Here is a 25,381-nt window from a genome sequence, read left to right as displayed (position 1 = left end):
AGATTGAGACAGTCTGGGTTTTACTTCCATTGCTTGTGCAGTGCTGTAATCTCTATGCAATACATTGATGCAAGTTGTGATCTCGCCCCATGCATATAGTGATTCCTGCAATTACGTTGCAGAGTACAGCTAGCAATCTCTCTGGTAAACTGTAATCCCCAATACAATGATTCCTGTGCCAATTCCATAACCTACATGGGTTGGGGGGGGGGGGGGGATGCAAACACCCTTGGGTTAAGGTTTTGTGGTCCATTAATAAATTAATCCACGTATAGTGCGCTATGTAATATAAAGCCTGTAGAAGTGGAACAGGTTGTCCTGAGAAATAGCTTTAGTTCTGGAGCACATTATGATTTCTACCTGATGTGCCTCCTTCTGGAGGAGGCGGGTATGACACAGTGATTGTGCCTTACTGGCCTGCTGATTCACTAGTTCTAGGTTTAACAAAATGCTCTTTGATAAGTTAGGATTGTTGTTATTATTGTCTGACTGACTGCTTTATTTTTTCACAAAGGATATCACACACAGGGACTGGGGATATGTGCTTGTTCTGTGCCAATAGAATTGTTTACAGTACACAACGGGTCTCAGATATAGTACAGACAGAAAGGCCTTGGCTTGTTCATCTAGACTAGTCAAGCTGGCTAGTGCTTTGAGCAAGAAAAAAAAGATATGATTGTCATTTGGAGGTATCAGCCAATTTGGTTATGAAGTCTCAACTAGCCCAGATTTCACAAGGCTTTGAGGGTGACAAGTTGATTGTATACTAGAGGTAATAAGTGTTCATATTGTCCAGTAATTGCACATTGACAGCTGACTGGGTCAGTACAGTCTGTGAGATTTGGTCTATTTTTCTACGTGCTTAGGGTTCACAGGAAGACCAAGAGCAATCGGTCTGTTCACAAAGCAGAAGGGCAAAAATGCTCCCTGAAGAAATTCTGCTTACCTAAACAGTGGTGCAGTCAGATTTCCTTGAAATGATACAGTAATAACACAAGTCAGTGCCCTGTGTGGTAACGCTGTTCCCCCCGCTCAATGGTGTATGCATCGATGCCTGCCATCATACCCTAATGACTCCATGCATTAGTGTAGGGGTTGTCTCTTAAGTGTACAGGCAGTGATTGTCGTAGAATGCTATAACAACCCCCTCACCCCAATGCAGTTGTGTAAGCATTGATCCCTCGATGCTGTGCTGTAATCTCTATGCAATACAATGATGCAAGTTGTGATCTCGCCCCATGCATATAGTGATTCCTGCAATTACGTTGCAACCTGCTCATGCAAGAGTACAGCTAGCAATCTCTCTGGTAAACTGTAATCCCCAATACAATGATTCCTGTGCCAATTCCATAACCTCCCCTGGAGATGAAAGCAGTGCCCATTGTTCCACTCTTGTGATGCTTTAGGTAATTCTTCCTCTGACATGCACAGGAGCAGACTGCTTTTTCTACAGCAGTGCTGCAAACCTCCATGCATTGTCCAAGGTTGCTTTCCCTGTAGTGCCTCCCTGTCTCTCTCTATGATAATACCAAGACACAGAAGCAAATCCTGTGGAATTAGATACAATGGACTGCTTACAGGCGTGAGAAAGAAGAGGAGCAGGATAGAGAAGACAGGTGCCTGCGGGTGGGGGGAGGAGGGAGGGAGCAGGGAAACAGAAAAAGATAGAAAGCACAAGAGGAGCAACTTAGTGAGATGACAGTAAACTCCTCTCCCTTGGTAAGAGTTGAGTGGCTTTGAGACAGTCTCTTTCCCTTTATCAGTTTTTTTAGCCCTGAATATACAAGTGTGTGTGTGTGTGGGGGGGGGGGGGGGGGGGGGGGGGGGTTGAAAACAAGAAACAGCAACAATACTGAACGTAATGAATCAGTGCATACGCATTTGTTGGTAAATATTGGGGTCCGATCCCCATTTCCTTCACATCTTTCCTCAGAGCGCCTCCCATGGTAAACGTTCCACAGACCTGGGAGAGGCAGGCAGCACACACACCCTTCCCTCCTCCCTTCTCACACAGGGGAAGTTGCAGTGGACTCGCTGTACAAACTCTCTACAATGTCTTCACGCTGGATCTTACGCAGGGCAGAGCAGAGCACCTCCATGGTGGCACTGTCCTTGCTGGACCAATCACTGAGCAGAGCTCGCACTGGATATTCTTCCTGAGTGAATGTATCTATGAGGTCATCCTTGTAGCCCAGCTCTCCTGCTAGGTTGCGCCAGGTATCTTCCATGGAGCCATTCAACAGCTTCTCTACTTCCTCCTGTTTAGTGGGTGACAGGCTGGTATACAGGTGAGTACCTCCCTTCAGAGCTGTGGGGAAAGAGAAAGAGAAATCCAAATGAAAAAAAAGAGGAACTAATCTAATCTGGAATTTATAGTCCATTGAATCCCGTGAGGTACAAAGTGGATTACAAAAGCAGTAATACAACTACAAGAAACAGAAAATTAACTGGGCAGTACAAATAAATTGATTAATCAGAGTAAATTAACATAAAAGATATTCAAAATAAAAAAATGTTTTAAGAGTGTGTCGAAAGGAAAAATAGGACTTTAAGCATCTTGGCTAGTGTTTCGAATGCTGGAGTTCCAGCATTGAACAGTCTGAAATCAAAAAGAACTCTTAAAAATTCTTGAATAATTCACATCTTTTGGTGAAGGAAAAGAAACAATATGTGAAGTCTGAGACCTTAAAGTTCTAACATTCTCAGGAAAAGAAAATAATTGTGTCAGAATTTCAGATCCAGCTCCTTCAAACATCTTAAAGATGGTACAAGCCAATTTAAAATAGATAAGAGCTTGACACCATCATTTTTATGACATTTAAAGATCAATTGTGCAGCAATATCTTGTAATGTCTGAAGTCTAGTAATCAACCTTGTTCAAATATCGTAGTATATGCCATTGCAATAATCCAATTGTGAAAGTATCAAAGCTCAGACGTGGAGGGGCATAATCGAACGGGGCGCCTAAGTTTTGCTGAGGACGTCCCTGCGAAGGGGTGGGGAAACCTGTATTATCAAAACAAGATGGGCGTCCATCTTTCGTTTCGATAATATGGTCGGGGACGCCCAAATCTCAACATTTAGGTCTACCTTAGAGTTGGTCGTCCCCGGTTTTCAGCGATAATGGAAACCGAGGACACCCATCTCAGAAATCCAAGCCATTTGGTCATGGGAAGAGCCAGCATTCGTAGTGCACTGGTCCCCCTGACATGCCAAGACACCAACCGGGCACCCTAGGGGGCACTGCAGTGGACTTCAGAAATTGCTTCCAGGTGCATAGCTCCCTTACCTTGGGTGCTGAGCCCCCCAAACCCCCCTCCCCACAACTGTACAACACTACCATAGCCCTAAGGGGTGAAGGGGGGCACCTACATGTGGGTACAGTGGGTTTCTGGTGGGTTTTGGAGGGCTCGCTGTTTCCTCCACAAACGTAACAGGTAGGGGGGGAGTATGGGCTTGGGTCGCCTGTCTGAAGTACACTGCAGTACCCACTAAAACTGCTCCAGGGACCTGCATACTGCTGTCAGGGAGCTGGGTATGACATTTGAAGCTGGCAAAAAATATTTAAAAAGTGGGTTTTTTTTTTAGGGTGGGAGGGGGTTAGTGACTACTGGGGGAGTAAGAGGAGGTCATCCCCGATTCCCTCCGGTGGTCATCTGGTCAGTTCGGGCACCTTTTTGAGGCTTGGTCGCAAGAAAAAATGGACCAAGTAAAGTCGGCCAAGTGCTCATCAGGGACGCCCTTCTTTTTTCCATTATGTGTTAAGCATGCCCCAGTCCTGCCTTCGCTATGCTTCCGACACGCCCCTGGGAACTTTGGTCATCCCCGTGACAGAAAGCAGTTGAGGACGCCCAAAATTGGCTTTCGATTATGCCAATTTGGGCAACCCTGGGAGAAGGACGCCCATTTCCCGATTTGTGTCGAAAGATGGGCGCTTCTCTTTCGAAAATAAGCCTGCAAGTGTGATATTCAGCACTTAACCACCTAAGCGACACTGTATAAAGATAGACCTGACATTTATGTGGTCTGATTTAACTGCTGAACTTAGGTGGTAAGTGCTGAATATCAGCTGTTAACCACAGAAGTGCTGACCTCATCCCCAAACTGCCAACACAATAGTCGGTTTTGAGTTTAGAGGTCTGTGGTGATATTCAGTGGCACGAACTGGTTAAGTGCAGCTGAATATCAGTGGATAGTCCCAAGAAAGCGATTCAACTGGCGAGGAGCCATTTCTGACTGGTTAAATCACTTTGAGTATCGACCCCCTGGGTTTTAAGCAAGTGTTATAATTCAATCTTGACGGGAATTGTGGCTAACTCAAAGTAGTTGAATAAAATTAATAAATGACCAATATTTAAAAAAAAATTCTGAGGTCTTTTCCCCTTTATTTTCAACAATACATGCAAAACTGGCTGAAAGAGGCAGGTACAACTTGGGACAACTTCACAATGTAAATATGTACAGAGTGGGCCCAATATTCTACTGACGACAATCAGTGTACTACAGACTATCACCAGTGTTAAACCTGGAAATTCAATGCCAGGCCATGTCCGGGCTCTAGTATTGAATTTCTAGGTATATGGAGCCAGTGAAAACATAGCTGGTTAAGTGCGATATTCAGCACTTAACCGGCTATGGGTTATTGCATAAAGATAGGACTGACTTTTATGTGGTCCTATTTATGTGGTGACTTTGGCTGGTTAAGTGCTGATGCTGCCCCTGGAACACCCCCAAAATAGCCGGTTTTCAGTTCAGTGCTAGCTGGTTATTTTCAGTGACACCAACCCAAAGAAGGTGCCATTTTATTTATTTATTTGTTACATTTATATCCCACATTTTCCCACCTATTTGTTCGCTCAATGTGGCTTACATAGTACCGGAGAGGTGTTACAGACTCCGGTGTAAACAAATACAAAGTGATGTTGTGGTAAGATAAAGTTTATGTGGCACAGCCACATTAGGGAATCGGAGAATGGAAGAGTTGTGTTATGTCCATTACGTCTTTAGTTTTGTTGTGTTGCAGAGATCAGGCATTTATATTGGATCGGTAGGGTATGTCTTTTTAAACAGGTTGGTTTTTAGTGTTTTCCGGAAGTTTAGGTGGTCGTTCGTAGTTTTCAAGGCTTTTGGTAATGCGATCCACAGTTGTGTGCTTATGTAGGAAAAAACTGGACGCATAAGTTGATTTGTATTTGCAGGGCTTTTTTTGAGGGGGTACTTGGGGGTACTGAGTACCTGCACCTTTTCCACAGTCTGCTAAAATTGACCCATGGATCCCAAGTTTTAATGAAAGAGCTCAAGCTCTACACACCAATCTGCCTTGTCATAGATTCTGTGACTTGGTTGCAGGGGACCTGGCTATTGTGGGGTGGGTCCCTCAGTAATCACCCCATCCCTGAAGGGTGGCCTGGTATTTGAGTACTGGCACCTTTTTTGCTAGAAAAAACACGCTGTGTATTTGAGTCCTTTGCAGCTTGGGTAGTGCAGATTTAGGTACGTTCGTGTTGATTCGGATGTGTTTCTAGTTGGTAGGTCGATCAAGTCTGTCATATATCCCGGGGCTTTACCGTAGATAATTTTGTGAACCAGAGTGCAGATATTGAAAGCAATGTGTTCTTTCATTAGGAGCCAGTGTAGTTTTTCGCAAAGGGGTTTTGCGCTTTCAAATCGCGTTTTTCCGAAGATAAGCCTAGCTGCAGTTTTTTGAGCGGTCTGAAGTTTCTTTAAGGTTTGTTCTTTGCATCCCGCATAAATTACATTGCAGTAGTCTACCTGGCTTAGTACCATTGATTGTATCAGGTTGCGAAATGTTCCCCTCAGGAAGAATTGTTTCACGCGTTTGAATTTCCACATTGAGTGGAACATTTTCTTTGTTGTGGATGTCACTTGGCTCTCTAGTGTTAAGTTGCGGTCCATTGTAACGCCGAGGATTTTCAGACTGTCTGAGATAGGGAGGGTGTAATCTGGGGTGTTGATAATTGTGGGGTTATCCGCGCTGTGTAGGGATGAGAGGATGAGACAGTGTGTTTTTTCTTTGTTTAGTTTCAGTTGAAATGCATTTGCCCAAGAGTCCATGATGTTCAAGCTGATCTTGATTTCGTTGGTGATTTCTGTCAGTTTAGATTTGTAAGGAATGAATGGGGAGGTGGGCTCTATGAGGCTGCAGATGCCTCTTGCTGCTAGCAAATGGGATTTAGTACTGGAGTTCCCTGGCCTGATGTTTCCTCTGCTCCGGCTTCTGGCTGGTTAAATCTCTTGTTTGGGGTTAACTGGTCATTTTCAGTGGCACTTAATTGGTTAGCAGGGCCACCGAGAGACTAGGCCGAGCCTGGGGCAAGGCCGCCCTACCTCTGCCCCCTCGCCGCTGCCACCCCCCGTCGCTGCAGTCCCTGGTCTCACCAGCCTGCCTCCACGGCTCCAGGCCCCCTGCATTCAAAGCAGCAGTCGCAGATCGCCTCTCTTCTGGCCTTCCTTCCCTGTGTCCTGCCCTCGTCTGATGTAACTTCCAGTTTCTGCGAGGGCAGGACACAGGGAGGGAAGGTCCCAAGGGAGGCGATCTGCGACTGCAGCTTTGAATGCAGGGGGCCCGGAGCCGAGGAGGCAGGCGGGTGAGACCAGGGACTGCAGCGCCGGCGGGCCCGTGGAATTTTCTCCCCCCTGCCCCCCACACTCTCGGCGGCCCTGCTGGTTAGTGCTGCTAAAAATATATGGTTAGCCCCTAATTCTATATATGGCACTTAAAATTGTGTGCACAAATTTGGGCACATGCCTAATTTGTGAATAACAAGCCAATTAGCACTAATAAAGGGGCACTAGCCATCAATTATTGGCACTAATTGACAATTAAAATGTACGTGCGCATCTTCATAGTCGCTATTCTATAAAGATGCGCATGTAAATTTTTAGGTGTAAATCTGAAAAGGGGCATGGCCATGAGAGCGGCGCATGGGTGGGTTAGGGGCATTCCTAGAATTTGTGCGCGGTTTTACAGAATAAGTCAGATCCGTGCCTAATTTAGGCAAGAGGATTTACACCAGGCTTCAGATGGTGTAAATCCTTGTGTCCAAAACTGTGTGCAGATTCCGGTGCTACGTGCTATTCTATAAATGGTACCCAACTTGGAGTGCTCAGCACTCATTTTTTTCAGCACCATATACTGAATTTAGCACTTAGCTGGCTATTTTGGAGGCATTTCGGGCAGGGGTGTAGCTAGGTGGCACCACAGGGGCATGAGCCCCCACAGATTTAGCCCTGGCTCCCTCTACTTTTGACCCCCCCCCCCCGCCGTCGACCCTCCCTCATCACTTTCGACCCCCTCCCGCCACCAGGTACCTTTGCTGGCGGGGGTCCCCATCCCCCGCCAGCCAAAGTCCTCTTCAGCACAGGTCTCCGGCGCATTTGCTGATCTGTTTCTGTGAGTCTTGACTCCTGATGTCCTGGCGAACGTGCCGGAGACCGGCGCTGAAGAGGACTTCAGCTGGCAGGGCTTAGGGACTCCCGCCAGCAAAGGTACCTGGCGGTGGTGGGGGAGGGTTGGCAGCGGCGGAGGTGGGGGGGGGGGGGTCGGCGGCGCCAGGGGCTCTGGACCCCCCCCTCCTGCCGAGGTATGGCTATGCCCCTGGTTCCAGGAGTGGAGTCAGCACTTTTCCAGTTACGTGCCAATATTGAGAACTTAACCAGCCAGGATAACCACAAAAACAGGACTACATAAAAGCCATTCCTATGTTTATGTGCTAACCCGTAGCTGGTTAAATGCTGAATACTGCAGTTAACTGGCTATGCATTATCTGGCTCCTGAAACCTAGAAATTTAATGCTGAATCCTGGACATGACTGAACATTGAATTTCCAGCGGTCAGCAAAACACTGAGCACCGCCAGCTGAATATCGACCCCAATATGTTCTGTTACTGTTTCCTCACTCCTTCCTCCCTCTATATACTGGCTGTGTTAGTGAGTCTCACAATCTCCCTTGTGGTGGCAAAGACCCAAACATAAGGCCACTCCCATGACTTAGGGCAGTGATTCCCAAACCTGTCCTGGGGGAATGCTAGCCAGTCAGGTTTTCAGGAGCTACATGGGAAGTGATAGCTGGCAGAGAAAGAGCAGATGAAAACAGAAACAGCTAATAAACAGTGGTGGACAAAAGAAACAGCATGGTACTACCACAAGGCTGCCACCAGAGATCAAGGCAGCCATTTTCAGGAAGCTGCTGCAAGGGCAGGAGCAAAAGGGGTTTGTTCCTGTCCCCATCACCCCCACTGGACCATCAGGGATCGGATATAGACCCAAGAAGCCAACTGGGGGTTCTGGGGAAGGGGATTCTTTTGGTAACAGGCTGGGGAAGGGGGAATAGGAGGAGAGGGGGCTCAGAGATCTAAAAAAGGGGTTGGAAAGTTGTGCGGGTGCTAAGCAGGTTAAAACAGGATAGCTTTTGAGTTATCTTAAATTCACCCACTTAGCTATGCTGGTGCTAGCACTGAATATTGGAGACACCTGCAAAACTGCCAGCGACTCCCTAAAGCCCCCCCCCCCCCCCCCTGTACTGCTGCTGATGGGCCTACTTTTTAAATGGCTGGTCAAAGCCAATATTTAGTGGCACTGCCTAGTTAAATGCTGCTGAATATCAGCAGTTGGGTGGCCCCAGGCGATTTAAATGGGCCGGAGCCTCTCCCGCCCGCTTAAATTGCTGGTTAGTGTTTAGTTCACCTTGCAATTAGGCTAGCCCTGGTCATAAACATTCAACCCCCCTCAGACTGAAGGGGGTTAAGTGTTTCAAAATATGTACCAGTCTCTCCTGAGTGAGGTTAGGTCTCCTCTACCCCCTACTGAACTTCTCCACCCTTGGCCATTGTGTTTCTTACCTTGCATCTGTGGCTGTGGCTGCTGGTCATGGAGGCTCTGGCTGTCCACTGAGATACCACTGTCACTGTGCAGTTTCTCCCCTTCTGGGGATGGCGTCTGATTCACAGGATGGTTATTAGCTCTGGGCTTGTTCTGTTTGCAACTATTCCACCTGGAGCAAAAAAATAAGAAATGGAGTGAAACAGACAATGCAGAACTACCTCTTAGCAATTTGGGGTCAATATTCAAAACAATTTAACCAGCTAGAAATGGCTCCTGGCCAGTTAAGTCACTTCTTTGGGGCTAACCAGTCATATTAATAAGACATACCATAATGACTTATAATTGGAACTGTAATTCACCATCATCTACTTAACAATCGGATTATGTTCTCCCTATATTGTATTGTTTAATTTTAATATGCAATCCATGTTCAATATGTGATACCAATTGTATATTATCCCTTTTTTACTTGTTCATTTAGCATTCATGTTCTATATATATTACCAATTGTATATGTATTCCGAAATGACATAAGCCATGATGGAAAATTGTAAGCCACATTGAGCCCGCAAATAGGTGGGAAAATGTGGGATACAAATGCAACAAATAAATAAATAAATATTCAGCAGCACTTAATCGGTTAGTGCTGCTGAAAATGTCTGGTTAGCGCCCAATACAAAATCGGCTATTTTGGGGACGTTCTGGGGACGGAGTCAGTACCTGAAATTCAGTACTTAAATGTCCAGGGTAACTGCATAAATAGGACCGCATAAAAGTCAGTCCTATCTTTATGCAGTTCACTATAGTGGGTTGTGCCGAATACCACACTTAACTGGCTATGTTTTCACCAGTTACGTATACCCAGAAATTTAATACCAGAGCCTGGAGATGGCCTAGGATTGAATTTCCGGGTATAACACCGGCGGTGATTAGCAAAACACTGATTGCCACCTGCTGAATATCGGGCCCTTTAAAACCATTCTTCACTATTTCTATCCAGGGGCATAGCCAGACCTCGCCGGGAGGGGGGGGCCAGAGCCCGCGGTGGGGGGGGCACTGTTTAGCCATCCCCCCCGAGCCGCCGCCGCCACATTGGACCCCCCTGTTGGCCTGCTGACGACCCCCTTGAACCCCCCTCCCACCACCAACCCTCCCCCGCCGTCGCCGCCCACCCCGTCGCCGCATCAGATACCTTGTTTGCTGGCGGGGGTATTAAGTTATGTCCAATAAAAAAGGTATCATCTTATTTTCTTTTCCATGTTTTATTTCTATTGATTACCTTTAAAAGTGGACTAACACGGCTACCACAGCTCTCTACTCAAGTATCTGTCAGAAACCCAAATAGTAGCAGCATTCCATACTACTAATCCCAGGGCAAGCAGTGGCTTCCCCGTGTCTGTCTCAATAGCAGACTATGGATATCTATGCCACACATCTCTTTAATAAGGCATACAACAATGATCAACAAATATAAACTCCTATACGTACATCCAAAACTGCCTCTACTATGTCAACCTGCCAAAACACTCCCATGTTTTTTCACTATCATGGTACCCAAGATCCTTTGTATACCAAATGTATATTTTCTTACATAATTCTTATATACTTCTTAAATATTTCTTAATATGTTTGCTTGTTAAAATACTATCATGCTACCCAAAATCCTTCAGTTATCACTAAATGTATACTTTTTCCATGTATTTCTGTTACTCATGATGTATTGTAAGCCACATTGAGCCTGCAAAGAGGTGGGAAAATGTGGGATACAAATGCAACAAATAAATAAATAAATAATAAATCCATTAAGACAGCTTAACTTCCTTTATTCCCCAGCACTTTTGTTTCAAGTTTCAGTTTCTGATACAGGTTCATACCCACCGTTTAAACACAATGAATGCCACCAAGCCAACAACCACAGCCGCCAGGATGGAACAATAAATGGGAATCAGGTTATCAGCAATTCCATGGGTCACTATGGGCTGCGAGCTGCCCATGATGGTGTTTGTTGTAGCTGTGACAGTGCTGGAGATGCTGCTGGCCTCAAAAGATCGGTTAGATGGAGGACGGTGGAAAGATGGGGGATGGTGGGAGGATGGAGGATGATGGAAAAAAGGAGGACGGTGGGAAGATGGAGGATGATGGAAAAAAGGAGGGCGGCGGGAATGTGGAAGATCATGGAAAAATGGAGGATCATGGGTAGGAGGAGGACGATGGGTAGCCAGAGGATCAGGGGTAGTGGAAGTTGTAGGGCTCGCAGGTGCCATCTTAGATGGGGTTGGTTGTGTCCATCTTGGATGAAAGGCTGAAAACACAAAAACCATTAATAAATAACATATTTTATACTCACTATATCCTTTCATCACAAAGAGGCACATTTTTGATAAAATGCTTGGCAATCTACATATATAATTTTCAGTTTGTTCTAACCCAGCTTATTTTCAAAGATAAATAATCTGCCTAGTTCAGTGATTTCAAATTTGTCTTTTCATGCAATGAAGGTGTTTCATCCAGATCTATCCTATGAATGTTCATTGCAGATATTCTGAAAACCTATCTGGCTAGGGTTCTCTTGCATGAGTTTGGGATGTCATGCAGATACAAATTTCATGCATCTGTTAAGTCATTTCGAGTATGGGGCCTTTTTACCAAACAGCGGTAAAAAGTGGCCTTAACATGACCTTACAGATGTCATTCCAATGTGCTATTGCCATTTTACTGCTAGAGTAAAATAGCTCATTTTTTCTATTTTCTGTATTAATGACCACATGTTAATTTTCTCATTAGTGCGTAGTCAAAAAGCACATGAGGCTCCTACTTCCACCTAGGGTTACCATTTTTTTGTCCCCCAAAAAGGAGGACACATCCCCCCCTCCCCGTCACCCCCTCCCCTTACCTTACTACTGCCCTGGTGGCAGTGGCGTCGCGAGGGCAGCTGACACCCGGGGCGGGTCGCCGCTGCGCACCCCCCCCCGGGTGCAGCGCGACGCACCCTCCCCCCTCCGTAGCACAACACCCCCCCCCGCCCGCGAGAACATACCTGGAAGGCGGTGAGGGGCGGGTGGGAGGGCCAATCCGCCGAGAGCACGCCACTGGGGGGGTGTCGGCGCCTCGCTGGTTCCTTGCTCTCTCTGCCCCGGAAAAGGAAGTAACCTGTTCTGGGGCAGAGAGAGCAAGGAACCAGCGAGGCGCCGACACCCCCCAGCGGCGTGCACCCGGGGCAGACCGCCCCACCGCCCCCCCTTCCTACGCCACTGCCTGGTGGTCTAGTGACCTCTTCGGGGCAGGAAAGAGCCCTCTCTTTCCTGCCCGAAGCGCTGCCCTGCATGTATCCTTCCTGTTCCTGATCCTCGGCGCCGATTCAAAATGGCCACCGAGAGTTGAAGTCTTGAGAGGTCACTTCAACTCTCAGCGGCCATTCTGAGTCAGCGCCAAGGATCAGGAACAGGAAGGATGCATGCAGGGCAGCGCTCCGGGCAGGAAAGAGGGGGCTCTTTCCTGTCCCGAAGACGGAAGAGGTCATTAGAACACAAGGGCACTAGTAAGTAAGGGGAGGGGAGGCTAGCAATCTGCCTGTTTGTCCGGATTTCTGGACAAACGGGCAGGCTGGTGGGTGGGCCGTCCGTCCCGCCCACCAGCCTGCCCGTTTGTCTAGAAATCCGGACAAACGGGCAGATTGGCAAAACCCACCCGGTTGCCCGGACATGCCCTCAAAAAGAGGACATGTCCGGGTAAATCCGGACATATGGTAACCCTACTTCCACCTATGTTGTAGGCGGTAGGGACTCATGTGCTAAACCTGCGCTAATTGGTTAGTGCATGGCAATGTAGGTATAGAACACACCCACTCTCTACCCCCAGATCCTGTACTACAAAATAAATTTGATTTTTTAGCACCTGGGTAGTGTACAGACATCCAAAAATTACCAGTTAGATGCAAACATTTCTGAAAACTAAGGGCCTGATAGTAAAAAAAAAAAAAAAAAAGAAAAAAAAAGCCAAGCCCCTAAATTTGTGCCCCATTTTTAGACAGGAGCATAAAGTTTCAGCTGAAAATTCGTCTTCATTTAGGCGTTTAAAAATTATAGCCACTTGTTTGTGTAGATTTATGAGCCTAGTACTGAACTTATAACCCTTTTTTTCCACCCTAAATCTGCTTCTGTTGCCACCCCACGTTTTGTGCTCCCAAATTTAGGAGTTTAGTGAAATTTTGGGCCCAATATTCAAAATCACCTGTCCAAGGCTATCCAGGAATTTTCAGTGGCATGTATCCAGATAGTGCCTTGTGAAAATACCTGATTAACATAAAAACTGAAACTGGTTATTTTGTGGGTGTTTTCAGCACTTAAGCAGATAAGTTAACTGCATAAACAGGACCACATAAAAGTAAGTCCTATCTTTATGTGGTTCAACATAGCTGGTTAAGTGCTGAATATCACACTTAACCGGCTAAATTTTCAGAGTCCAATTTACGGGCAGAGCTCTTAAAGTTAGGTGCAAAGATATTTTGAATATCAGGCCTTAAAGTTATATGTATGGAACTAACATTCAGTGATGGCTGCAATTTTTTAATTTATACCTTGGTGCCAGAATTAAAATTAATCTCCCCCTCCCCTGATATTCAAAACCATTTACCTGGCCAGGAATGGCACCTGGCTGGTTAAATGGCACTCAACTGACTATCTGGTGAAATGTAGCAGGGAATAGCCGGTTATTCCCCACTAAATATTCCCGATTAGCAGCTAGGAGATAACCAGCTATAGCATGCAATATAAGTGACCACATTGCGCTACAAATAAACTAGATATTCAAATACCAGTCACCAGAAATGGCTCAGCATTGAATATCCAGGCTGACCGCCAACCGCAGGAATTAGCTGGGCTCCCTCCCGCTGTCTGAAAATCACCCCCAATTCAGCTCTGGTATGCATATAGTCAATGATGTTGAACATAGGTGGTAAATATTGATCACCACCACTGCTATGCATTTATTTTAGGCCTGATATTCCCACTCATAGCAGGCTCAATGCAGCAGGCAATGGAGGGTTAAGTGACTTGCCCAGAGTCACAAGGAGCTGCCTGTGCCGGGAATCAAACTCAGTTCCTCAGTTCCCCAGGACCAAAGTCCACCACCCTAACCACTAGGCCACTCCTCCTCCTGTTCCGGGGCAAAGGGAGCAGGGAGCCAGCGGAGCCGAGAGCCATGCGGCTGCTCCCAGCAGTTAAAAATGCACCCGGGGTGTGTGTGTGTGTGTGCGCATAGGCGATCCGCCCCGGGTGGCAGCTGACCTAGGATCGTCACTGGGTATATGGGTACAATAATGAACATCAGCCACAACTTTTGGGTGTTGCCATAGGCCCAGATATTTAATGTCAGTGCTAAGGCATTGCCCGGAATTGAGTTTCTGGGCCTATTTTACTGGCAGTGGTCCAGTGGTGTAGCAAGGGCGGGGCGGTGGGGGCAGTCTGCCCCAGGTGCACGCTACTGGGGGGGTGCAGAGAGCAGATGCGCGTCTGTCGGCTCCGCTGGTTCCCTGCTCCCTCTGCCTTGGAACAGGTTACTTCCTGTTCCGGGGCAGAGGGAGCCAGCAGAGCCGACAGCTGCGCGGTTGCTCCCAGCAGCTAAGAATGCACCTGGGGGAGGGGGTTGATTCGCCGGGGGATGTCATTGCACTGGGGGGGTGTCATTGCACCAGGGGGGTGTCGTGCTGCACCCGGGGGGGGGGGGGGGGTGCGCAGAGCCGATCCACCCCGGGTGGCAGCCAACCTAGCAACGCCACTGCAGTGGTCAGTATTCAGAAAAACGCTCATTGCTGCCAGCTGAATATTGATTGAACAGATTATGGGGTAAATTCAGTAAATGGAGGCCAAGGTTGCGTGCTAAGCTAGTATTCTGTAAAGGGTGCTCTGCACCAAATGATGACAGTTAGGTGTGCAGATGCAGGTATTCTATAACATTACGCCCAATTTCTGGAATGCCTCTGATGCACCCATGGCACTCCCATGGCCACACTCCCTTTCGAGTTGCACACTATGAAACCGGGCATAAGGCAGATCTGCACATAACTCCTACTTACTGCCAATTAAGTGCTTGTTAATGCCAATAATTGACTGTCATTGCCTCATTAGCTTACGTGTGGATTCGGGTGACTTATACAGAATCCGGTGGTATAAGTGGAGCCTCCATTTAAGTGCCCTGAGGATGCATAGTGGGAGCCTATTCTATGATAGCATCTGAGTGCCCGGGTTCCATTATAGAATTCCAGCACAACTCAGTATCGGTGACCCTAAAGACAAGGCTCTCATAGTAATAGTAACATAGTAGATGACGGCAGAAAAAGACCTGCACGGTCCATCCAGTCTGCCCAACAAGATAAACTCATATGTGCTACTTTTTGTGTATACCTTACTTTGATTTGTATCCAGGGCTATTTTTGAGGGGGTACTTGGGGGTACTGAGTACTGGCACCTTTTCCACTGTCTGCTAAAATTGTCCCATGGATCCCAAGTTTTAATGAAAGAGCTCAAGCTCTACACACCAATCTGCCTTGTCATAGATTCTTTGACTTGGTTGCAGGGGACCTGGCTATTGTGGGGTGGGTCCCTCAGTAATCACCCCACCCCTGAAGGATGGCCTGGCATTTGAGTACCGGCACCTTTTTGGCTAGAAAAAACACGCTGTTTGTATCTGCCATTTTCATGGCACAGACCGTAGAAGTCTGCCCAGCACTAGCCCTGCCTCCCACCACCGGCTCTGCAACCCAATCTCAGCTAAGCTTCTGAGGATCCATTCCTTCTGAACAGGATTCCTTTATGTTTATCCCACGCATGTTTGAATTCTGTTACTATTTTCATCTCCACCACCTCTCGCGGGAGGGCATTCCAAATATCCACCACTCTCTCCATGAAAAAATACTTCCTGACATTTTTCTTGAGTCTGCCCCCCTTCAATCTCATTTCATTTCCTCTAGTTCTGCCTTCCCATCTCCAGAAAAGGTTCGTTTGCGGATTAATATCTTTCAAATATTTGAACGTCTGTATTATATCACCCGTTTCTCCTTTCCTCCAGGGTATACATGTTCAGGTCAGCAAGTCTCTCCTCATACGTCTTGTAACGCAAATCCCATACCATTCTTGTAGCTTTTCTTTGCACCGCTTCAATTCTTTTTACATCCTTAGCAAGATACGGCCTCCAAAACTGAACACAATACTCCAGGTGGGGCCTCACCAACGACTTATACAGGGGCATTAAAACCAGTTAAACAAGCCACAGTCCTGCTGTAACTGTGTTCTGTGCAAATTTACAGTATTCTAAAAGAAGTTACATGGATAAGTGGGAAGCATGCCCACGCTCCATCCATGCAAATGCTCTATTGCATTTGTGTGCTATGCTACTCATGCGCACCCTTGCAGAACAATGCTTAGCTGCCCTGCTGCCACTTACATTTGTATGTAACTAAAGGACATGAATTGTAGAGGACATGAATTGAGGTTGAAGGGGAGCTGACTCAGGAAGTCCGTTTTCACTGAAAGCAGTACATACTTGGAATGCCCTCTTGCGGGAGGTGGTGGAGATGAAAACGGTAATGGAATTAAAAAATGTGTGGGATAAACACAACAAATCCTGTTTAGAAGGAATGGATTCAAAGAAGATTAGACTTTCGCCTGCATATGGATTACTCTCTTGCCTGCTGCCTGCCTACTGACTGTTGCCTGCATCTGGATTACTCTCTTGCCTGCCGCCTGCCTACTGACTTTCGCCTGTACCTGGATTACTCTCTTGCCTGCCTACTGACTTTCGCCTGTACCTGGATTACTCTCTTGCCTGCTGCCTGCCTGGCCGATACATTCATCATCCTGCTTCCAGCTCCGTCCCGTAAGTCCTGCAGTCCGCCTGCACCTAGATGCTCAACCTCTGGGGAACGGCGGTAAACGCAGGTGAAACCCGGGGTTGTTCAGCCACCAAGCAGAACCTGGTCCGAGTACCGGGCTCAGCAGTGCTCTACTTGGTACAAGAACTCACAAGTCTGACAGCATGCTAGGGAGGTAACATTCCTTTATGAAATCAAGGACTGCTTTATGGAACAGCTGGTTCAGGAACCAACAAGGAGGAGAACAATTCTAAACCTAGTTCTTAGTGGAGCGCATGATCTGGTGCAAGAGGAAATGGAGCTGGGGCCGCTTGATAACAGTGATCATATCATGATCAGATTTAATATAATCTCTGGAGTAAGTACACACAGGAAATCCTATAAGTTAGCAATTAACTTTCAAAAAGGAGACTGATACATGAGGAGAGTGGTTAAAAAAAAAACCCAAACAAACTTAGAGCAGCAACTGTAAAGGTCAAAAATTTACACCAGGCATGGATGGTGTTCAAAAATACCATCCCAGAAGCCCAAACTAGTTATATTCCATGTATTAATAAAGGAGGGAAGCAGGCCAAACAGCAGCCAGCATGATTAAAAAGTGAGGTGAAGGAAGCTGTTAGAGCTAAAAGAAAATCTTTCAGAAAATGGAAGAAGGAATGGCAAGTCAAATACAAAGTGCTGATAGGGAAGGCAAAGAGAGACTTTGAAAAGAAGACTGCACTGGATGCAAAAATACATCGTGAAAACCTTTTTAGGCATATTAGAAGCAAGAAGCCAGTAAAAGAATCAGCTGGACTGCTAGGTGAGCTAGGGGTAAAAGATGTACTCAGGGAAGACAAGGCCATAGTGGAGAGATTAAATGAATTCTTTGCTTCAATCTTCAGTGCTGATGAGTCAGGGAAACTGATACAAATCTCTGTAAACCTGAAGATGTAATGAGGCAATTCAACAAACTGAAGAGTAGCAAATCTCCTGGACCAGATGGTATACATCCCAGATAGAATTGAACTTTCAGAGCTATTGTTAGTAATAAGTAATTAATCTTTAAAATCAAGCATGGTACTGGAAGATTGGAGGGTTGCCAGTATAACGCCAAATTTGAAAAAGGGTTCCAGAGGTGATCCGGGATATTATAGACAGGTGAGCCTGATGTTGGTGCCTGGCAAAATGGTAGAGACTATTATAAAGAACACAAGTACAGAGAATATACATACATATGGATTAATGAGACAAAGCTAATGGATTTATTTATTTGGATTTTGCTCACACCTTTTTCAGTAGTAGCTCAAGGTGAGTTTCATTCAGGAACACTGGATATTTCCCCTGTCCCTGGAGGATTCACAATCTAATTTTGTACCTGAGGCAATGGAGGGTTAAGTGACTTGCCCAAAATCACAAGGAGCAGCAATGGGATTTGAACCAGGTACCTCAATGTCAAGATGGGTGCTCTAACTGCTAGGCTACTCCTTCACTCAAGGAAATCTTGCCTCACCAATCTACTACATTTCTTTGACGGAGTGAACAAACATGTGGATAAAGGTGAGCTGGTTGATATTATGTATCTGGATTTTCAAAAGGCATTTGACAAAGTACCTCATGAAAGGCTCCTGAGGAAATTAGAAAGTCATGGGATAGGAGTTAATAAAGAAAACAGAGAGTAGGGTTAGTTTTCAGTATTCTCAATGGAGGGGTCTGTGCTGGAACTGCTGCTTTTTAAAAACATATTTATAAATGATCTAGAGATGGGAATAACTAGTGAGGTAATTAAATTTGCTGATGACACAAAGTTATTCAAAGTTGTTAAATCGCAAGAAGATTTTGAAAAATTGCAAAAGGAACATACGAGACTGGGCAAATGGCAGATGACGTTTAATCATGTGAGCAAGTTCAAAGTGATGAATGTGGGAAAGAGGAACTCAAATTATAGCTATAGCCCAGGAAAAGAATCTAGGTGTCTTCACTGATATACAAAGCCTACAAAAGACATCCTTAATGAAACAAATCATTCCTTAAACCACTCAAGTGCTTCAAAAAACACCTCTCACACGACCTTACCTAACAACTTTCAATCTAAATCCTCATCTACCTTCAGCTTATTGTCGACTGTATTTAAGATCATGTAATGACTATATCATAATAACACTCTGTAAGCCGCATTGAGCCTGCAAAAAGGTGGGAAAATGTGGGGTACAAATGCAATAAATAAATAAATATGTTGAAATTCTCTGCTCAGTATGCAAAGTAGAGGTGGCTAAGAAAGCAAAGAGAATGTTAGGCATTATTAGGAAAGGAATGGAAAACAAAATGAGAATGTTATAATGCTTTTGTATTGCTCCAAGGTGTGACTGTATCTTTGGTCACCATATCTCAAAAAAGATATAGCAGAATTTTGAAAAGGTACAGAGAAAGATGACGAAAATGATAAAGGGGATGGGACGACTTCTCTGTGAGCAAAGGCTAAAGCGGCTGGGGTTCTTCAGTTTGGAGAAGAGATGGTTGAGGCGATATATGATAGAGGTCTATAAAATACTGTGTGGAGTGGAACGGGTAAATGTGAATCATTTTTTTATTCTTCCTAAAAATATTAAGACCAGGGGGCATGTAATCAAGCTACAAAGTAGTAAATTTGAAACAACCAGAGAAAAAAATAGTTCTTTACTCAGGGCCCCTTTTACAAAGGTGTGCTAGCGTTTTTAGCGTGTGCTAAATGGGCGTCTCAAGCGTTTAGTGCATGCTAATCATTTGCGTGTACTAAACACACTAGCGCACCTTTGTGAAAGACCCCATCAATGTGTAATTAAACTCTGGAATTCATTGCCAGAGAATGTGGTAAAAGCAATTAGCTTCGCATGGTTTAAAAATGGTTTGGATAACTTCCTAAAAGAAAAGTCCATAAGCCATTATTAAGATGAACTTGGGAAAATCCACTGCTTATTTCTAGGACAAGCAGCATAAAATCTGATTTACTGTTGTGGGTTTTTGTCAGGTACTTGTGACCTGCACTGGCCATTGTTGGAAACAGGATACTGGGCTTGATGGACATTTGATTTGACCTTATGTTGGTATGTTCTACAAGTAAGATTCCGGAATCCCAAAGAGTAGCAAGATTCCATTCTACTGATCCCATGGATTAGTAGTGGATTTCCCCATGTTTATCTCAATAGCAGACTATTGACTTTTCCTCCAGGAACTTGTCCAAACCTAATGATCCCTATCATACTGTTTGCTTTTTTGGCCATGATGAATGAGACTAGCATCAGAGCCAGCCCTAGCTGTATGTTTTGAGCATCCCTTCCCTGATTTCCTTTTCTTGTTTCCTCCCCTCATCGTGTGTATCTGCTATTTGTTTCATAAATGATTGTTGTTCTGTTCTTCCTCCCTTTTGTGCCATTCTATGTCCTTGTCCTTCGTCATGCTAGTCTCTACCTCTATTCTTGAGATTGTAAACCACTTCCAAGTATTAGTGATGTACTGAAATGTCAAGTGTTGATTAAATAAAGAAAGGCTCACAGGCAGTTAGAGGGGGGGGGGGGGGGGGGGGGGGGGAAATAAAAGGCAGCTGCAAGAATTCATCCAGGTCAGCACAGCTGTGAACTCATGCATCAGGAAATTTTGGCTGTTCTGTAAGGCTGCAATGCCACACAACATTGTCTAAATCCATGTTGTCTATGTATTCAGTAATGTGAACAATATAACTGTTCAAGAAGGCATACCAATAACACCTAGCCTCAAAACTAAATAATAAGATTGCACATGAACTAGAATAATCAAACTTTTTACCACTTGAATAAGTAACCTCTCCGTTAATAATGATCAAGCACTATCACTTTAATCGTTATGTCAAATAAGGTCTATCTATAGTCGATGACTTAATGTATGTTACAATCCTATTTATCACTCAGGATCTTATATGCTATACCATAACGTATTCTTCTTTATCATGTATGTATGCACCTTAATGCAATGCCTTCGTAACTCTGCTACCCGGAAATGGCAACTGCCATTACGGCAAATGTAAGCCACATTGAGCCTGCAAATCGGTGGGAAAATGTGGGATACAAATGCTACAAATAAATAAATAAATAAATAATGGTCTCTACAGTTTTGCTTGGCACTGACGTCAGGCTCACTGGTTTATAATTTCCTGGGTCAGAAGAACTGGTGCTACATTTGCTACTTTGCAATCTTCAGGTGCCATAGTTGATTTTATTATTATTTTTTTATTATTATTTTATTTATAGCTTTTGAAAATAATACATTCATATCACTATAAATGCAAGGTTTAAGATTAAATTAAACAATATTATCATATCGATGAAAAAGGAAAATTAAATCATATACATAATGACCACCATATTTGGGAAAACAAGATATCAGAAAAATAGAAAGGAAATAAATTCAATCAATCAAGGTGGAGAGCTTTATCCACACACTAGCAGGCATTAACAGTATCATTTCCTATGTTGTCATTCAGGGTTGAACCTTCCCCTCTTCCTTGGCTTTTATGAATACAGCCATTTTTTGAGGGTCTAGAAAAACATAACTAACATTTTCAAGGGATACTTCAGCATATCTGCCATAGTTGATTTTAATGACAAGTTACAGATTACTAATAGTAGATCTGCAATTTCATTTTTGAGTTCTTTCAGTACTCTGGAGTGTATACCATTTGGCCCACATGATTTGCTGCTCTTTAGCTTGTCAGTTTGGCCTGTTATATTTTCCAGGTTCACTGAAATTTGTTTCAGTCCTGTTTATCACCACCTTTAAATACTCTTTCTGGCAAGTGACTCCCTTACATTCATCCCCAAACATTTCTTCCCTCTAGCTCAGTACAAAAACAAATTCAGCATTCTTTCACAGTCCTCCCTGTGCTCAATCTACTGCAGTCCACCTGACCTGGTGGACATTTCACTCTCCCTTTTCCCCACAGTCTCCCACAGACTCTGAGCTACCCCCTTTCTCCCTTCCCCTTAGTCATTCTCTCTACACACCATCCTCTCCCCCACTGTGTCACGTCTGTGGTCGTGACCCCTCTCAGGCTTACCTTATTTCTTGCGGTCAGCTTCTAAGCTGGCTTCTGTCTGGTCTTTGTAAGTTAGCTCTGTCTCTGTCTCTGTGTGCTGGATGCTTCCAGCATGGCTCTGATTGCTCCTCTGTGCGGCACCTGTGTATGCTGAGCCTCTCTATGCTTCAATATGCTTTCTGCCTGCTTCTTGGTTTGTGCTCCCCTCGCCCTCTGGTGGCCAGAACCGGTGGCTGCCATAGTCTGTCTTGCTGTTCCTACCCGTTCCAGGCTTCAGCCCAGTCCGGTCCGGATCTTCCAGGCTGCCAGACTTGTCTTTCTTGTTTGTGCCTGCACAGCCCCCGTAGCTGCCTGGTGATTGCTGTAGCTGAATCTCAGCTGCTGCTGGGCTTATTAGCCATTTGGGAACTCTCTGCTTTGCCTTTGCATCACCTAGGCCCTGGTATGTTGGGGTGCTGGTGCACTTCTGCCTAGTCCAGTTTATAGTCTGTAATTCTTGCCTGATTCTAGTTTAGTCTTTGTGTAGCTTCTTGTTCAGTATTGCTTGTTTCCCAGTCTTGTTTCTTGTTTGTATGTCTTTGTCTAGTTCTTGGTTGCCTGTGTTTCTTGTTCAGTGGCTGCCTGGCAGCTTTCAGTTCTGTCTCCTGTCTATCAGTGTTTGTTCCCTGTTTCAGTGGCTGTTTGCAGCTTTCAGTTCTGTCTCTTGCCTATCTGTGGTTGTTCCCTGTTTCAGTGGCTGCTTGCAGCTTTCAGTTCTGTGTCTTGTTTGTCTGAGAGTCCTAGTCTAGTATTCTGCCTAGCCTCCCTGTGTATTCTAGTCCCTGTGTGTATCCTGCTGGTATCCAGTTCCGGCCCTGTCCGGCAAGTCCTGCCAGCCACCTGCACCCAGGGGCTCAACTCCTGGGGAAGGGTGGCCAGGTGCAGGTGAAGTCTAGCCGTCCCTGTCAGAGTTCTGTCTTATCCCTGTGTGGGGTGGTTTTGCCTGGCATTGCTGCTCCTCGGCAGTGGCCCAAGGGCTCACGATCCTAGTTCCTGCTTTGGAAAACATGACACACTGCTCTCCATCCATGTCCTCACTCTAACACCACACTCATCCTCCATGCTCTTCCCTCAACTCACTCTGCATTATCTCTCTTCCCACCTTCTTCACCCTGTACTTTCTTGCCATCATCTCTAGCCCCCTCCCCGTCACTCCCTGAGAACTCTCCCTCCTCACTCACCCTCATGCTTTATCTCACCAACTTACCCTCCCCTCTCCTTAATTTACACTCTCTTTCTCTAACCCTTCATCTCCGCATACAGTTCAAACTCCTCTTATTGACCTATAAGTGCATTCACTCTGCAGCTCCTCAGTACCTCTCCACTCTCATCTCTCCCTACATTCCTCCCTGGGAACTCCGGTCACTGGGCAAATCTCTCTTATCTGCACCCTTTTCCTCCACTGCTAACTCCAGACTCCGTTCCTTTTATCTTGCTGCACCATATGCCTGGAATAGGCTTCCTGAGTCGGTATGTCAAGCTCCATCTCTGGCCGTCTTCAAATCTAAGCTAAAAGCCCACCTTTTTGATGCTGCTTTTATCTCCTAACCCTTATTCACTTGTTCAGACCCCTTATTTTATCATCCTCACTTGAATATTCCCTTATCTCTTGTTTGTCCTGTTTGTCTGTCCTAATTAGATTGTAAGCTCTGTCGAGCAGGGACTGTCTCTTCATGTTCAAGTGTACAGTGCTGCGTATGTCTAGTAGCGCTTTAGAAAAGATAAGTAGTAGTAGTAGTAAGTCTTTTCTCCCTTCTCTAACCATCATGATCCCTGGAACTTTGCCTCCCCACCCTGTCACCAGTCCTTCTGTGTTTCTTTTCTGCTTTCCCCAATATCAGTTGTTTGTTAACCATTCACAATCTGACTTGTAGCACTCTTTCTTCCTCTGCCACAGTAATACCAGCACTGTCAACCTCTCCCTCTCCAGTTTATTTTGAGAAATCAATCTTTGTACTGAAATACCGTCTTCCAACACCACGTCATCCCTCTTTCACCTAACTTCTCTTCACTTTAGCTCTCTTCTGTTTCTCACCCTTTTCCTATAGTCCAACCTCAGCACTCTTCCTTTCCCAGCCCAACCCAACCCCAACAACATTCCCCATCTCCCAACCTCCCTCTGAGGTTCCTTCCCAGACCCTCTTCCAGTCTGAATGACTGATTCATCCCCTAGGTTTTCTTTCCCGGCCTATGGAGCTATGTGGCATTCCATGCTTTCAGGCCACAGGGCTACTCCTGCTACAGGCCACATGAAAAGGAGCCCTACCCTCCCACCTCTTGCTCTGTGGTGCTTTCTGAAGGAGAGTCCACCCATTTGTACTGATGTACTTAAGCCCCTTGGTGAGATTGGTGTACGTCCAGTAGCGCTATAGAAATGATAAGTAGTAGTAGTAGTAATGGGGTTTCTATCTGGTCAGAATCCTTACTTCTTGCACCAGTTTTTTTTTTTCACAGCTATCCCCCAAACTCTGTCATACAGCCTTCCCCATGCCACTATTACATATATAGATTATCTACTAGTTCTATGCAGTAATTTAGAGGAAGATGAAAAAAAAAACCTGTTATGCATATTAGCTGGTTCTGGCAAAATTTAAAAAAAAAGAAAAAGAAATGAAAGGCTTTAGATTCCAGGAAGCTCCAAAAATAGAAAGAAGCCCAATAACAGTGTGGGAAGAAATCAGAAACTATAAAAATGGGACACAATCCCAGAAATGGGTCGGAAGAAGGAGGGGAGATTGTAGTAGAGGCGAGCCTAGCGAGCCCAGTTACAGGACAGAAAGGGAAGCTAATAAAGGGGAGAGGGGACAACTACAGGTAACAAAATAAAGAAGCCAGAAGCCTCTAAGGTTTGGGCAAAAGCAGTTTACAAATAACATACCATTAATAAGTTTTCCACTGTTCCTTGTTTCTTTTTTTGGTCTCAGGAATCTCTCTCACATTGTAGTTTCCCCACACTCTGTGCTTGTGAGGAACACACCCTGAGGCCACAGCACAGCCACTGCTGCCAGATCTAGTGTCACAGGACCAGAGATAGCTGGCCCCACATCAAGTAAAAAAAAAAAGACATCAAAACGAGAAACTGGCAAAGTTAATGAGCTGTAAAGCATGCCAAAAAGGATAAAAAAAAAAAAGAGTAAGGAGAACATAGAGACATTGAGAACAGAGCCAATGTGGTCAGAATATCTGATTATACACTCCTGACATAGAACCTTGAGACCATGGACTGAACTCACAAGTAGTAGAGGACAAATATTTCCGGAAGGTAATCATATTAGACTACAGCATCAAAAATGATATAAAGGCACCTTATAGGTTAATAGAGGTTGATTTTCACCTGGCAGCACCTAACATTTTATTTGATCTTATTTTATTTATTTACATGAGCTTGATATATTGCATATGCCAAGGACTGGCTTCTAAGCGGTTTAGATGAAAACAAGAATAGGTTGCTAGAAACAAAGACAGAAAAATTATGAGTGGGCGGGGTAGACACAGTGGCGTTCCTAGCCAGGATGGCACCCAGGGCGGATCGCTGATGCGCCCCCCCCCCGGGTGCAGGGCGCCCCCCCCCCGACAAAATGACACCTCCCCCCAGTGATATGAC

General features: G+C 45.3%; 1 protein-coding gene across 2 annotated transcripts in view; it reads right to left on the bottom strand.

Moving 5' to 3' along the window:
- Positions 1-1,850: 1,850 nt before the first annotated feature.
- NGFR (nerve growth factor receptor) overlaps positions 1,851-25,381 on the bottom strand; it is a 147,180-nt gene continuing 123,649 nt past the window's right edge. For both annotated transcript variants that reach the window (XM_030221183.1, XM_030221184.1), the window contains exons 4-6: positions 10,724-11,147; positions 8,863-9,014; positions 1,851-2,308 (exon numbers count right to left, since the gene is read on the bottom strand). In XM_030221183.1, coding sequence (XP_030077043.1) covers positions 2,007-2,308; positions 8,863-9,014; positions 10,724-11,147 — 878 coding nt within the window. In that variant the 3' untranslated portion in view covers positions 1,851-2,006. The remainder of the gene's footprint in view (positions 2,309-8,862; positions 9,015-10,723; positions 11,148-25,381) is intronic.

This window comes from Microcaecilia unicolor, chromosome 12, assembly GCF_901765095.1.
Source record: "Microcaecilia unicolor chromosome 12, aMicUni1.1, whole genome shotgun sequence".
Taxonomy (NCBI): Eukaryota; Metazoa; Chordata; class Amphibia; order Gymnophiona; family Siphonopidae; genus Microcaecilia; species Microcaecilia unicolor.
The sequence above is the reverse complement of the archived record's forward strand: the minus strand, read 5'-3'. Positions and strand labels throughout refer to the sequence as shown.